This window comes from Haemorhous mexicanus, chromosome 1 (assembly GCF_027477595.1).
Source record: "Haemorhous mexicanus isolate bHaeMex1 chromosome 1, bHaeMex1.pri, whole genome shotgun sequence".
NCBI classification, from domain to species: domain Eukaryota; kingdom Metazoa; phylum Chordata; class Aves; order Passeriformes; family Fringillidae; genus Haemorhous; species Haemorhous mexicanus.
This window is the reverse complement of record NC_082341.1, coordinates 136433780-136448849: the sequence shown is the minus strand read 5'-3', so window position 1 is coordinate 136448849 and position 15070 is coordinate 136433780. Positions and strand designations below refer to the sequence as shown.

The 15070-nt window shown below is 38.5% G+C and overlaps 1 protein-coding gene across 7 annotated transcripts in view; it reads right to left on the bottom strand.

The window, feature by feature from the left end:
* The window catches only part of VPS13B (vacuolar protein sorting 13 homolog B), a 431824-nt gene extending 417323 nt beyond the window's left edge, over positions 1-14501 (bottom strand). For 5 of the 7 annotated variants that reach the window (XM_059864541.1, XM_059864506.1, XM_059864533.1 and 2 more), the window contains exons 1-3: positions 14310-14468; positions 13402-13579; positions 5814-5957 (exon numbers count right to left, since the gene is read on the bottom strand). In XM_059864541.1, the coding sequence (XP_059720524.1) occupies positions 5814-5957; positions 13402-13548 (291 nt within the window). In that variant the 5' untranslated portion in view covers positions 13549-13579; positions 14310-14468. Of the gene's footprint in view, positions 1-5813; positions 5958-13401; positions 13580-14309 lie in introns of all 7 variants that reach the window. The other 2 variants (XR_009488944.1, XM_059864515.1) reach the window with 2 other exon arrangements.
* Positions 14502-15070: the final 569 nt, after the last annotated feature.

Below are 15070 nucleotides of genomic sequence, written 5' to 3'. Positions count from 1 at the left end.
ATACCTACTGACCAACCTGATTTTAGAATCATAGAATCATTTAGGTTGGAAAGGGTCTTTAAGATCAAGACTGTTAACCGTTTTGACAACATCAAAATATTTTCTTGACAAGAACTACATTCAAAATCTGAGCTCTTGGCAAGAATACAGTCCTAACTGTATCTACAACTGCTCTTTCTGTCCTTGAACCTGCTATCACAGTAAATATGCCTGACACTGAGCACTCATACATCCCCTCTCTTGCTTGGTCACCCACTGTTTGGCTGCTAAGAGAAGCATCTTCCCAGTCAGTTCCTTCTCACATCAAGTCACATGTGTTCTCAAGATACTGGGACAGCTTACTATGCCTTGTCCCTGTGGGTGTTCTCAGGAGTTAGGTACAGCACAGCTGTTGAAGATGTCATCCAGGGCTGCACAAGCCAGAAAGCAGAAGTGCTTACAAGTCTTGTTCTTTACCAGAAACATCTAAAAGCAAGGCTAACACCTAAAAGCAAGGTTAATTCCCCCAGAGTAAGCAATAGGATTAGGTCAGAGGTGCCACACTATCTTTGCCTGTAGGCAGCACACCAACACTGAAAGATGTCCTAGGAGCCAGGAATAAGGAAGGAATCATGCAGGATCTCTCATACCTTTCACAGTAATCAGTTTCAGACATGTGAAATCACCATTACTTAGCCCTGAAAAGGACTCATATAGAAATATACTGGCAAATTCACATGAAAACTGTCCATAATTAGGAACACATTAATAGGCATTAGGGTAATAAGACAAGTATTCAGACTGAGGCAACACAAGGGCAGTGGCAGCACTCCTATACCTAGAGTACTAAGAAATATGCCTGCAGGAATCTTGGAACAAATTCACAAAGGCAATTTTTTCTTACATAAGCATAATTATTGCAATCTCAAGCATCAGATGCTTTGCTTTTAAAGTCATTAAAGTGGTTAACAGGGGAAAAATATAGGTAAATTACAAAGTCACTCTTGTATATCCAGCTAGTACATGTGACAATACATCCAGCTTTAAGCAAAGCTGCTCATCTCCTCAGCCTCTCATTTGAAATCATGGGAGAAAGACAAGTGTCTGAACCAAGTGCTGCAAAGCTTTTTTCAGCCTCCCTTTACTACTTCCTCTATTCAAAGAGTAAGTTTATTAAGTGTTTTTCCAAGATATTTGTGACATTTATCCCTTAAAAGGATATCCTTGAAAGAGAACCTCCTACCTAAAACACTTTTGTTCACATAGAGTGATTTATAGAAAATGTAAGAACTCTTCAGACAGAAGCTCTTGACAGAAAATGCACAAAACCCAACAAAAGACTCTGCCAAACTTTCCTGAACCTTTAGAAAACATTAAATTACAGCCTGATTTGAACAAAGCAATTTGTTTTAATTCAAAATAATATAGAAAACTTTTCTTGTTATTCATATATACACTAATTTGTATGTATGCACATACAGAAAACAAAACCCTCTTTTTCTGCTATTACTCTATTAAAACACAAATAAGAGCATCATGAACTGGCTGCTTAATTAGAATTTCATATTCATCCTTAACTTGATATGATTCAACACTAGCTGATAACATAGTTTGCTTTCTATAGAGCAATTCTTGATATAATTTTTGCCTTAAATTTTGCTAAAACTCAGTATCAGACTTAGTGAACTAAATATACTCCTACTAAATAGACTACTGTGAAAGTAAGTACCAAACGAAATTCATTTTAATAATAAAGACCTTGAGCTTCCCCATGAGCAAATAAAAAGCATAAAGCATGAGCAAATAAAAAGCATAAAGGTGAGCCACTAAAGATTGTTAGTTAGGTTTTCTGACTTCAAGTCTTACCTCATTTCTGCTGTCACACAACACCAGACTTGTAGACTCAAATGGAAAAACACAGCACTGCTTGTCCATACAGCCACATTCAACTGAACTACTACAACCCAGGTGAGGAAAAAAATCACTAGAGCACTGCTTCAGATCTGGAGCAAGCTTTACCACCTAAGCAGACTTCATGTAACTATACCCTCATCAAACACAAGCCTTCTGTCTTTACCTTCAAAGTCCTTCATAATCTGTCAACGCACCTTATCTCCCATCTCAATCACTTCCCGGTCAAGACCAATTTCTGCTTCCAGCATTCTTTGGTGGCAGTCTCTACCAGCTGTCAGGTAAGAATGTGTCTGGTATTCTGACAGTCATGCTTGTGGGCTGTTCTCCACTGCCTCCACAAAATTATCCTATTCCTTCACAACTTTCTTTGTAATGCCTCATGAAAGGAGCAGTGCTCAGTTGTCTGTATGCTGATCCAAACTGCTTGGTTTCCCTCTGTGCCTCTAAGTGCTTCAACCTAACAGACTTCCGCAGTTCCAAAATTAATTATCCTTGGAGTACAGGGAGCCTTCATACACATCAGCATATTTCTGGTGCAGTGTTCTGCTTAAAGGAAAGGACTCAAATGTGAAGTAGTAATACAAATAACACATTTCTCCTTGATCTCCTCATTTGCATCAGTTCCAAGACAAAAAACCACAGAATCCAAGGTGGAACATGAAGAATAATCTTGTGATTAGTTATAATGGCAGGAAGGTGAAGAAAACAGACACAGGCTTACAGGCTTGTCCTTCCCAATTTGCACTACCTGAATATAAAGCCTCTGGCTTGGGCATGGAGATACTTTAGCACTGAGAGGGGAAGAGAAAGGAGCAAAGAATTTCAAATACATTAAAAAAAAAAAAAAAGAATGAGTAGAAGAGAAAAGAGTTAAGAACAGTCCAACAGGACAAAAGGAGAAAATGTCTCCTAGGAAAAGCAGCAATCAACACATATTTATATATTTTAAAAAGTGGTTTCAATTCTATATGAAGCCCAGAGATTTAATATATATAGATAGGTAATGAGAAGAACATAAAATACTGGAAACTTTAACCACTTTGTAAAACAAAATATAGCACTCATGAAGAACAGAGTCAGGACAGTCAACTACTACAACCTAAATACAAGTCAAGCAAATGTCAGAATCACATTAAATTGTTTAAGAAAAGATTTTAAAATCATACCAACATATTTGAGAACATTATAAATTATCATATTTAAAACTCAGTGCTGCAGAAGATTAGTTCAGGAGCAAAAAAAAAAAAAGAAAAAAAAAAAAAAAAAAAAGAAAAAGCCAGGCACAGTTGCATTAGGCTGACAGATATCAAAAAGCAATGTGAAACACCTCACAGCCAAATCCTATTTCAAGGACTGACACTAACCAAAGTCATAACCAAAAGAGCACGAACAAAGCATGTTCAATAGAACACCCCTTTACTCACTGCAAAATTGATGCAGCACTTCAGTTTAATTTTCTTGTAAAGTATCCACATTTGACACTTGGGTTTTAGAAGCAGTAGTACCATATGTAGAAAAGGAGAAAAAGGAAACAAAGCACAGAACAAAAAGGGGAAAAGCAAAGACCTTCAAAATGTAAATACCCACTAATTCTACAGAATTCTGGACTTTGTACATCATTAAGTGAACCTACCACTTATACAACAGTTCTGCTTAGAAAAAGAATTTTTGCATAAAACTAGAATTTGAGCCATTACTGTCTAATCCAAACTTAGCTGAGGAGATGCTGCAATAAGCACAAACAACAAAAAACCCTAACTAAACTAATACTGAAGCTGAACTAACAATGACACAGCATCACAGTAAAACATATATATACAAAAGCACCCCAGGAAACAGATACTCTTCAAAGATGTGAGCAAAACCCTCTCTTTCTTTTTAAAAAATCTGTAGGGTCACTGGATAATAGCTTCAAACAATGCCAAGTATTTTAAACGTCATATATCTTCAACAGAAACATTGTTTGAAATAGCACCTTTCCAAAGAAAACACAGCTCACTAAGCTGAGGTCAAGAACTTTATTTTTTGCTCAGGTGAAATTATCCCTGTGCTCATTAGAGGTCTCACCTGAGGAAGGAAATACAGGGTCAAGCCAATCAATTTGAGAATTAAACTAAGCTTTCTTGCTAATTATGCTCTTCACTGACATGAAGTTCCTGGCAGAACAGTTCCAACTGGAGCTAAACTTGATGAAAGTTCATTTCACTACCATTTTCCACAGAAATATTTCATTTCATTCATATTTTTATCAAAAATTTTTATGACAATTGTTTTTAGCCAAGTACACTGCCAAACTTTGAACACTTTCAAATAGTAATTGAAAAAATGAAATTCAACTTGTCAACTTTTTAAACCATATCCACAGAACACAGCATAAAAGTTTTTTCATCTACATTCTTGTTCATCAAAGATAATCCTTCTATGGCACAGACCCAAATTTTACCCTCCTGAGCATACATACCAATGAATAATTTGTTCAAATGTCAGTTGCAATTTTCAAAACTCTTTTCTTGCCTCTGAATCTTAAACATCTGTAACAAATACTTGTTTTGAGAGTGCTTTACATTCATGACACTTGACCTTTCGATGTATGCACCACAAAATTTAAGTTTCAAATACCACGCAAGCAGGAAATCTGATCATTTCAGCAGTAGCCATCTGCAAGGTCCAATATCAAATATTAGTTCTGGGTTGCACAAAGTCATGGGCTACAAATCTTTTTCTGCAATTCATAATTAGTTGCAATTTGCTGCTCCCAAAAACACACTTCTCATGAAACATCTGGTCTCAAAAGCTTACCTTAACATTGGAAAAGTACTTAATATTTGGCTGGTGGTGTGTATACATGCACATCCACATATGCACACAGATTAAGTGTAACTACAGAATTCAAGTGTGTCCTCTGTGGGTGGCTAGGACTAGAGATTTCTACTCCAGCATTAAAGCCTCTCAGTTCTGTAACTGTAAAAGGATATATCAAGAAATATCAAACAACAGGAAAGTGTTTCCCAATGTTCTTGCTGCCTTGTATCTAGTTATTGATGTTAAATGTTAACAGCTCATCAAGCACCCTACCAAACACTTGAGTTTTTCACAAACTGGAATTTTCGTTTGCATGATCCTTAATATAAGTGATACACTGTTCAAATCAAAATGTCAACAAGGCTTTTAGAAAACCAACAAGCAAAATTAACTTTGAAGCCTCTCTAGAATTAAAGTACCATGCTGATTAAAAAAACCCCACAAGTTCAACATTAACATAACCAAGTACTTTTGGTTAACTAAGTTAGACATATGACAAAAATTGAGGCACTGCATATTTTAGTTTCATTGTGTCAGAAGGAAACCTTACCTGAGCCTGTAAAAACAGCCTAATGCACAAATTATTCTGAGGAAGAGAAAAGAAAAAAAAAAAAAAAAAAAAAAAAAAAAGAAAAAAAAAAATCCCTGAAGACCTTTACATACAAGAAGTCTTCCAAATACACTCAAGCAAGCAGTAAAATTTCTAAAGGTAAAAACTACTTAGATTCCAGGATCTTCAAAGCATTCCTTCAATAACAGCAACACAACTTTTGAAAAATGTCCAGTGCTGATTTGTGCCACAGAAGCTGGAAGAACACAGGATGCTATACTGCTCTTGAAATCCATTTCTTCTCTAGTTGTGGGAAAAACCTGACAGAGCACTATTAACTTGCTTTCATATCTGCAAGAACACAGCTACAGCTAATAAAGAGTTTAAAAATAACCATAAAGGAAGATATTAGCCATGACAAGAAGAAAAATATTAGCCTCTCAGAAAATAAAAGGGATCCCAACTTCACATACCAGATTCTTCAGAAGAGTTTCAAGAAAGTGGCCTACAGAAACTCTTATTCTCATGAACCTCACAATGTTGGAAAAGCATTTATGACATTTCTTACCTGAGCCCCATCCTTTAACTTCAAGATGCATTCCATTGTATTGATAGTGATGACAACTGGTTCTGATCCCAATTTCGTCCATGGCACATGAATCCGAAGTTCATGAATATGCCCACTTAAAAAAGTAAATGGCAGTTTCAGCTCCTAACAACAACAAAGAATGTAGAATTAACTACTGAAACATATCAAAACTCCAGACACATTTGTAACTCAAAATAGTAATGTTCTATCACAAGTCAGAAGTTATTCTCCCTCCCCTAATCATTTGCCTTTATAATCACTCGCACGATTGTGTCACAATTAGTCTGTTCAAAGGAGACATTTGGGTTACCATGTCCTTGATAATGGAAGATAGCTTACAACCACCTCTCTCTCACATGAAGCTACTGCAAAGTGTTTTGCTATTCAAGGCACAAGTAGAAACAAAGTGAAGGTAAATACTTAAAACTGATATGCAACCAGTATTACTGTGAAGAGTACAAATTTGGAATTAAATATTGACAATGCCACAGTAAGGCAATTTCTTTTGAAATATTTTAGTGCTTAAGAGTTTTAAGAGCTCAGTTCTCGTAAGACTGGCCCATTGCTGCCCCTCTCACATCAAACTGCTTAGTAAACACAAAGGTATTAAATTTTTCATTGGCAAAACAAGACTCCTACACAGCAAGGTCTAATGTAGATGTCTCACTGGTTTAAAAATTTGTTCAAGTCAGTCCAGAGCTTCTAAAAAATGCCTGGGCATTCCATCTAACCCAGATCACAACTCTGCAGGACAGCCTCAGAGAACCAGCTGCTGCTTGCAGCAATTCAGCAGGAAATAAGGTGCCAAAGTTTAGATTAAAAATAAAGTGTACAAAGTGTTGCAATTTCCCAGTAGTTTCAAGTGTTCTGCAAAAAAATTAGTTCAACACTTAGCCAACAGAAAGTCAGGCTAGAGAGCTGGTCCCAGGACGAGCAATCAAGGCTTAAAATAAGGAAAACAATTGTTTACTGTAAAATAAAGAAGCAATATTTGATATGTTAGAATTTTAAGTGAGCATTCTCGATACTAAGTATTCTAATGCTCAGGTTTCAGGTATGCTTCATCTTTTCACCCTCCTAATCTCATATTCTAATATTTTTACTATCAAGTCTTAAAGTTTTAATGGAGAAAATACAACACATCTTCACTTCAAGTGAAGTCAAGTGTACACCTTATAGCCTGGTATTTTCATTATCTTAGATGCTGGGAACTACAAGTGCAATATATTCTCAGGTTGAGAAATAAGTGAATCTAAGTCTCCCAGATACAGGGAAGCAATTTTGACCAACCTACAGTGACCATACAGTCCAACTGCCTGACCAATTCAGGGCTGAATAGAAGTCAAAATATGTTATTAAAGGCATTATCCAAATGCTTCTTACACACTGACAAGCTTGGGAAGCCTGTAGGAAGCCTGTTCCAGTGTTTGACCACCCTCTCAGTAAGGAAATGCATCCTAATGTCCAGTCTAAGCCTCCCCTGCTACAGCTCTGAATCATTCCCACATGTCCTATCCTATCCATACCAGCAGGAAGAGCTCAGCATCTCCCACTCCATGCCCCCTCCTCAGGAAGCTGTAGAGAGCTGTGAGGTCACCCCTCAGCCTCCTTTTCTCCAAATGAAACAAGCCCCAAGTCCTCAGTCCCTTCAAACAGGACACTGCCTCCAGCCCTTTCATCACCTTTGTTGCCCTCCTCTGGACACATTCTCATCCTTTACCCTCATTCTTCAGCTGTGGGGCCCAGAGCAGCACACAGAGCTCAAGGCAAGGCTGCAGCAAGGCTGTACAGCAGGACAGTCACCTCTGTGACCAGCTGGGGATGCTGAGTTTGAGGGACCCCAAGAAAGGGTTTGTCCTCTGGGTTGCCAGGGTGCATTGCTGGCTCCTGCTGAGCCTGCTGCTGACCAGCACACACAGGCTCTTAACTGTATCTTGGTAAACTCAGGAACACAAGTCTTTGTTCAGGACTCCAGAATTATCCTGGTAAGCCAGGACTTAAGCACCTTTGCCCCTTGCTCAGGATAGGTACATGCATCCCATTCAATACAGAATTCCTATGAATGAACAAATGTTACACAGAGAAGGTCCATGAAACTCAGAAATCAAACAGGTAAGTTGCTAGGGAATTTCAAATAAATATCTACCAGTGGATCCAGAAAGCCTTTTTCTGCACTGCTTGACCCTAGGCCTACCCTTGCTGCACAGAACTTCTATATGAATAAAATTTGGGGACAAGGGCATTTTGCATTTACTATTTGATATGTACTATAAAGCCTTAAAGTATGCCTATACAACATTTCTATGAAGCTAGCTAATGTATTTTTTTGCCTAAATGTATTGAAATAAATACATTTATCAGTGATAAATTCATGAATAATTAATATATAATCAAATCTTAGTTTTATGTGTTGAAAGCCCCCTAAAAAGTTTTAGTTTCTTAAGTAGTAAACGTTTTCTAAGTTCAGAGTTGAAATCATCACCATTTACACCTGTGACAGGTTTGCATCTTGAGAGTCCTCAGGATGACTAGAAGCAAGTCAACTATTCTTACCAATACCTACACCATCACAGCAGCAACAGCTGCTAAGAGAAGCAATTTTAGGAAACAATTTCCCCCATTCTGCTGCTGATACCTCCTAAACCTTTCTATTGGTACAATCAGAAAGTTTATCCTGTATCCAGGAGCTAAGAGTACTGTATATTCACTGCTGACAAATTCTTAATAGGAGGAAACTACACTACATTATAGCTCTATTTTTTTGCCAAGTACAGCTTTCAGTTTGTAAATTAGTTTTTGGGCCTTAATGAGTGCTGATTAATGAAGTATAAAAAACCACACCCATCTTATACTACAAAAACTCAACTCCTTCTTCAGCCATGCTTACACAAAGTCACAACTAATTTCAAGTCCCCATCTTAAGAGGTGACAGTTTCAGACTTTCTCATTAAAAGTTCAAAGAAAATTGTTGATTTGTTTTTAGAAAGTGTTTTTTCTTCATCTCGTTCACTACTACACTTCAGGATTTTAGCCAAAAGCCTATCCTAAAAATTCAGCCCTAGGCTCACAAGCAACACAAATAAAATTGGCGTCCAGACAGCTTTATTTAGTTAAGACACTGAAAAGCAAATATTGCACTGTTTAGCTACAGATCTTGCTACATGATTAATCATACAATAACTTAAGTAGTGTCTTTTGTCCCAGAGGGTTTTTATGGGGGCGGGGGGAATTGGGGAGACACATGAAGTGTGGCACAGAAATACATTATAAAAAACATGCAATCTAAAAATACATTACACCATAAGAGGCAACGCTTTCAGAGATCAAGGCAGCAAACTCCCACTGTTAACAATAATAGAAATAAACTCCCATTCTGGACTTATAGATGCAAAAGTTTTTGTCACTCATCACTTCCACAAGATCTATTTAGATCCTGGCTTGTCTTTACTTCAAAAGGCATTCTAGAATAGCTGCTTTTCCACTATTTGCTGGGTGGATTTAACACATTCTCCCTTTTGTCTAGTTAACAAGATATCAAAAGAAACAGAAGTAGGAATTATTTCAAAATAAAGGTGATAAAAGCAAATGCACAACCTATTTAGAAGGTAGTTCTTTTTCAAAGGAAATTTCGATACAAATGTTATCTGTCAGTAAGGAAATCCATTGTCCTGGTTACAGCTGGGGCAATTAGAATAAAGCAGTGTAGAAAACTCTTTATTGTACCATTCAGTAGACAATACAAATGTGTACCAAATTAAGCAACTTGTTCATAACACAACATAACAAAGAACATTTTTATTCCTCCCTGTTTCCTATGCAATCTTTCTCCTTTCATGAAGTACTGCTTGAAATTCTTAATATTTCTTCTAGACCCATGACTGATTAAACTTTGCATTTTAGATTTTCCATTTAATCATATAAATCCTTCACAAAAATATATATGACTAAAACCAAACTTCTGGGCTTGACCTATAAATAACTGACTGACATGTAACACTGCAGACTAGATGATCATAATTCCCCTTTGCCTAAAATCTCCCCCTCCTCTAAAACACAAGACTGTTCTAAAAGTTGGGGTGATAGGCAAGTACTCATTCTCCACATCAGTGTTAACTCAAATACCTTTTCTTCACAGTCAAGGCTATATTTCACAAGTAACCAGTGGCATATAAAAGAGACTTAAAATAAGGATATTTCAATGTTCCCACTTCCCAAAAACGATTTTAAGTACACTAGAATTTTTCATGTTTCTTTTTATACAAATTCTTTTTAGACCAAGGTATCCTTTGTCTTCCAAAGACTACTTAATCTTTCCACATTTGCAAAACAGCTAAAAACTAATTATGGGAATATACATAAGCAGCAAGAAGAATCACGATGTATGTCATCTTTTTGGCACCACTGTGTCAACAGATATACTACACACAAGCTACTTACCAAGTTCAGAGGTATTTCTGTTACCTCTGGTACTACAGGGACTTCACACAAAACTTGACAAAAATGCTTAAAACGCTTTTCCAAAAATAATGTTTAAAGCATTCGTTTCAAAATTTTATTACAAGTTACTTTCTTGAAGTAGTTTTTGTACAATGTGCATATTATGTACAGATGGAAAAGTTCTTGGAATGTTCAGTCTTCTAGTAATTGAATCGTTCAGAATAGGAAAAAGAAAAATCAAAATTTTATTAGATTTAATCTTCAACAAAAGATAATTATTATAAAATCAACTGGCTATTCGGAGAGTGACACAATTATATACAAAAGCTACACTATACCTAGAAAATTCAAGCTGAGTACAAACTAGTATTGACTTCCACAGAAGACTTCAACAGAACTGGTTTGTACAAAAAAAGAGGGACTGAGAGAAGGACAGACCCTAAGAGTTATTACAAATACATTCAACTCAGTTTAATGAAAGCATAAAACTTACAAAAATATATGTAAAAAACATGCAAAGAATTTTCAGATACTGGAACATTCTCTTCACATTTGGTAAATTTTTTGTCAAGAACTGTATTTCATCTGATCTCAAGAGGTATTTGCTCCAATTTGGCCAAAAATATAAATTAAAATCTTCTATAAGACAAACAGCAGTTTATGCTTTGTTCTTATCTGTCCTTTGGGATACTGTTGGGTGGCTCAGAACAGCCCAACATGACATGGGAACACTAACATCACCTGAAGTGCATGGAGTGGGAAGCACACACTTCTTCCCAAATCTACTATAAAGTGCTTCATCCAGGCAGCGTGTCACCTATGCTAACACTCCCAAAAACCATGTATAACTCCACAGAAAATGGGATTCTCTATAAATGTTTAAAGCTCTAGACAAATACATCCAGGACAGATGGATTTGCATCCAAGAACCTGAAGCATGAAATTACAGCTGTGTTCATGTCAGATAAAGAGCAGGGAACCGGGCTGGGGGTCGCAACCCAGGACAGAACAGTGTTACAAGAGCAGAGCAGTTAAGGGAACTAACTTTGGGTATCATGAATCCACCCAGGGAGAGAGCCCAACTAAAATTATATATACTGATCATTTTTAGAGACCAGCTTGTCAAGGGAGCTTCTGACAGCTGCAATGGCTTGGATACTTTGCATTATAGTGCTTATTTGAAGAGTTTTGCTGAGCAGAAATAAACAGTATAATAAACAGCATCCACGCCACAAAAAAAGAAAAAAAAAGAAAAAAAAAAGGAAGACACTCTTAAATACCCACTGGACCCACTCTTGTCTGTGGGTCCAGACAAGTTCCAAAGAATAATAATAACCAAATGAAGATAACTACATTTTATGAACACCCAGCCAAATAATGTCAAAACAATGAATCCGAGCTAAATGTTGCATCCATCATATATTCACATTCCCATTCAAATGACCATGGGTACATATGGTACTTGCCACAAGAGCCATGACATTATCAGGTTGAGCTGTTTATTTAGGAACCCAGTTCACAGGCAGATAAAGATGAAGCAAGGGATCACCTATCAGGTAACTGCAACACCACCAATGACAGCAGCAAAATTCTTATAGTGACAGGTAATAAGTTTGATACCAAGTTTGATATATCCATCCCAAGTCTTCATTTGTTATTAGGACAAACTTTCTCTCCACACAGCAGAGCACTGAAACACCTTACCCAAAGAGGAGCTTCTCACAAGACAGAATTCAAGACCCAGCTGAAGAAAAACACATAATGTCTGACATAATGCTGGCAACAGCCCTGCTCAAAACAGGTTAGACTAGATGACCTCCAGAAATCCTTTCTGATCAACCCTTCTTTGTACATACACATTGAAAAAGGCTCATGGGGGAACACATCCTACAGAAAATCAGCTGTATGGACAAGTAATAGACTTGTATTGTACTCATATGTACCCAGTAGTAGACTTGAGAGAAAATACAGAGGCTATGAAACACTTGAAGGAAGACAAGTAAGGTTCTTCAAAAAGCACAGAAAACAGAGCAAGATCTCTTCTAAGATTGTCTCTTACAGAGAGAGAACAGTTTCAGATTCTTAGTTAACCATATATATATTTTTCACATTTTAAAAGGTGTTCCCAACAGAGACACGTAGTCACCCCAGCCTATTCCAATGCCTCGCAATCAGACACATAAATGACACTTCCATTTATGTCTAACCTAAGTCTCCCAACATGCAATTTATTCAATTACTTCTTGTCAGATCCAAATAATTCTTGCCCTATCTTGTTTCACCTTATTTTAGTGAACATTAAAAATATATTCCCTGTATATTTTATTCTTCTTTCAAGGGATGTATTTACTAAATTTCCCATTCTTTGCTGCATTTCTCTCAGCTCCTTCACTTGGTTGGACTACATCTGGCCACAGAACTCCAGCTAAGCCCTGCTACTTCGTGCACAACAGAAAGAAGCTTTATCAATCTCACACACTCAAGTTGTCAACTCAGATAACCATGAAAGGAAACCATCCCTGTGCTAAGGCTTTACCATTGCATATTGACAGCAGGCTCCAAATTCTGTATCTAGTGTTTTACTTGGTCAAGCTTGTTGTTTAAAGGCTAAGTTTTACTGTGTCTTTTATTTAAGCCACAGAAACCAGATGATCAAATCTATTCCTCAGTTACTCAAGTACAGATACAACTGGAACAATGAAATCTGAAGTTGGAAAAAAATACAAAGCACAAATGGGTTTAGTATGCATAATTAAAAAGAGATCCCACTTTACTTGGTGACCTTTCAACTTAGTTACTATATGTAATTTGTAAATATGACAGGAAAAGCAATTCAATTAATGCTCCTACCATAAAACAATAGTCACTGAAAGAACAAACATGTCCACAAAAAAGCCTCTCTTCACACTCCATAACTTAAAGAATGTGTAAAGAATTACTATTCACTGCTAAACAAATGGCATGAAATTAAAGCAAGAATAACTAAGTGCAGGGGGTGAAAAATACTTGCATAAGAAGAAAACTAGCAAGCACTAAGTTATTACTTAGCTGTGCAGGCCAATTTAAAATAATTCAGACAACTACTTTTAAATCAAAGACATGGACTGTAACTGCTATAAACATAACATACCTGTTCAAGTACATCCAACTTTAATTCAAGTTTACTGAGCACAACGTCTCCTCCCCAGAGTGACAACTGCAGATCTGAAGGCTTCAAGTTCTTTATGTAGCGATTCACATAACTCATCAAAATAGGAGTTACATAGGACTCCAGCATTCTGGAAGATCTCTGTATTACAGGTCAAGCACTAGGAAAAGGACAAAAAATCGAGATGTCAGCTACATAGTTCCAGTGTAATTTTCAATAATGCAACATTTCCATTGTTTGAATGTATGAAAATAAATCTAAACATCATTTATAGTCAGAGGTTCATACAGTTACATACAAAGATCAAATGTCTAGAAAGATGCAAGCACATCTATTTATAAGTATGACTTTTCAGGTTACATATAATATATATGGATATTCACACACACATATCTGTGTGTGAATATATATATATATATATTTATACACACATATATATCAGAACTATTAACTAGCTTGTCCAAAAGAAAAGCCAAACAAACAAACGAAGAAACAGAAAAGGTGATCGAGCAGTCCACCATGCTTTCACACAGCATTTAGGTGACAAGAAAACTCCTTTTTGAAGTCATCGAAAGGATAAATTTGGGTAACATCAAAAAAGGGTAACTCCTAACTGATAAGAGTCCACACTAAAATACCACCTTAGATGCACCTCACCGGTCTCAGCATCGTGTACAAGGCAACCCTGCCAGTTTCGTGCCAGCCTGAACTCCAAGAAACCAACATCCTTCACGAACGGAGCTGAGGTTACGTTAAGGTCTGCCATCACTCCCATCCCTCCCCACAGCCTTTCCCAAACCCCCGGCGTCCTGAGGAGACCCTTCCCCGTCCCGTCACCGCCGCGGCTTCACCCGGATACCTTCACAAACCCGGGAACCCCGCGCCCGTACCTTCGGGACACATCCTCGCACGTCCCTCCCGCGGGCCCACGCCCCCTCAGGGCCCCTTTACCTGGCCCTGCACAGCGCCCCGAGGCTCCGCGCCCACCCCGGGCTGGCCGGGCCGCGGGAGCGCCGCGCACGCAGCGCCTCCGGCAGCGCCTCCCGCCCCGGCTCCACCGCTCGGGCGCTTCCGGGTTTTCCGGCGCATGCGCGCTCCTCCGCCGGCCCTCGGCCGGAAGCGTCCAGCGCGCGCGGGGGCGGGGCCAGGCCGTGGCTCTGAGGGTGGCGGAGGTCACGTGCCCTGCGGGGGCGGGGCGGGGCTTCCCCGGCGTCTCCGTGAGGCGGAGGGAGTGCGCGGGCAGTGTGACAGTGGCAGAGACGCGGAGCCAGCGAGGTTGGGAAGGTCTCCGAGGTCATCGAGTGCAGCCTGTGGCCGAACAGCACCATGACAACTACAGCATGGCACTGAGTGCTACGTGCAGTCTTTACCTAAACACCCCCAGGGACGATGACTCCACCACCTCCCTGGAAAGTCCGTTCCAGCGTCTAATCACCCACCCTTCACGTGAATAAATTCCTAATAACGTCCAACCTGAACATCTCTGACACAGCTTGAGTTTATATCCTCATGTTCTCCATTTTTTTCTGGCAGGAGGCGCCAATTCCAATCTGGCTCCAGCCTCCTTTCAGGCAGTTGTAGAGAGCGATAAAGGTCATCCCTGAGCCTCCTTTTCTCCAGGCTAAACACCCCCGGCCACCCCAGCTGCTCC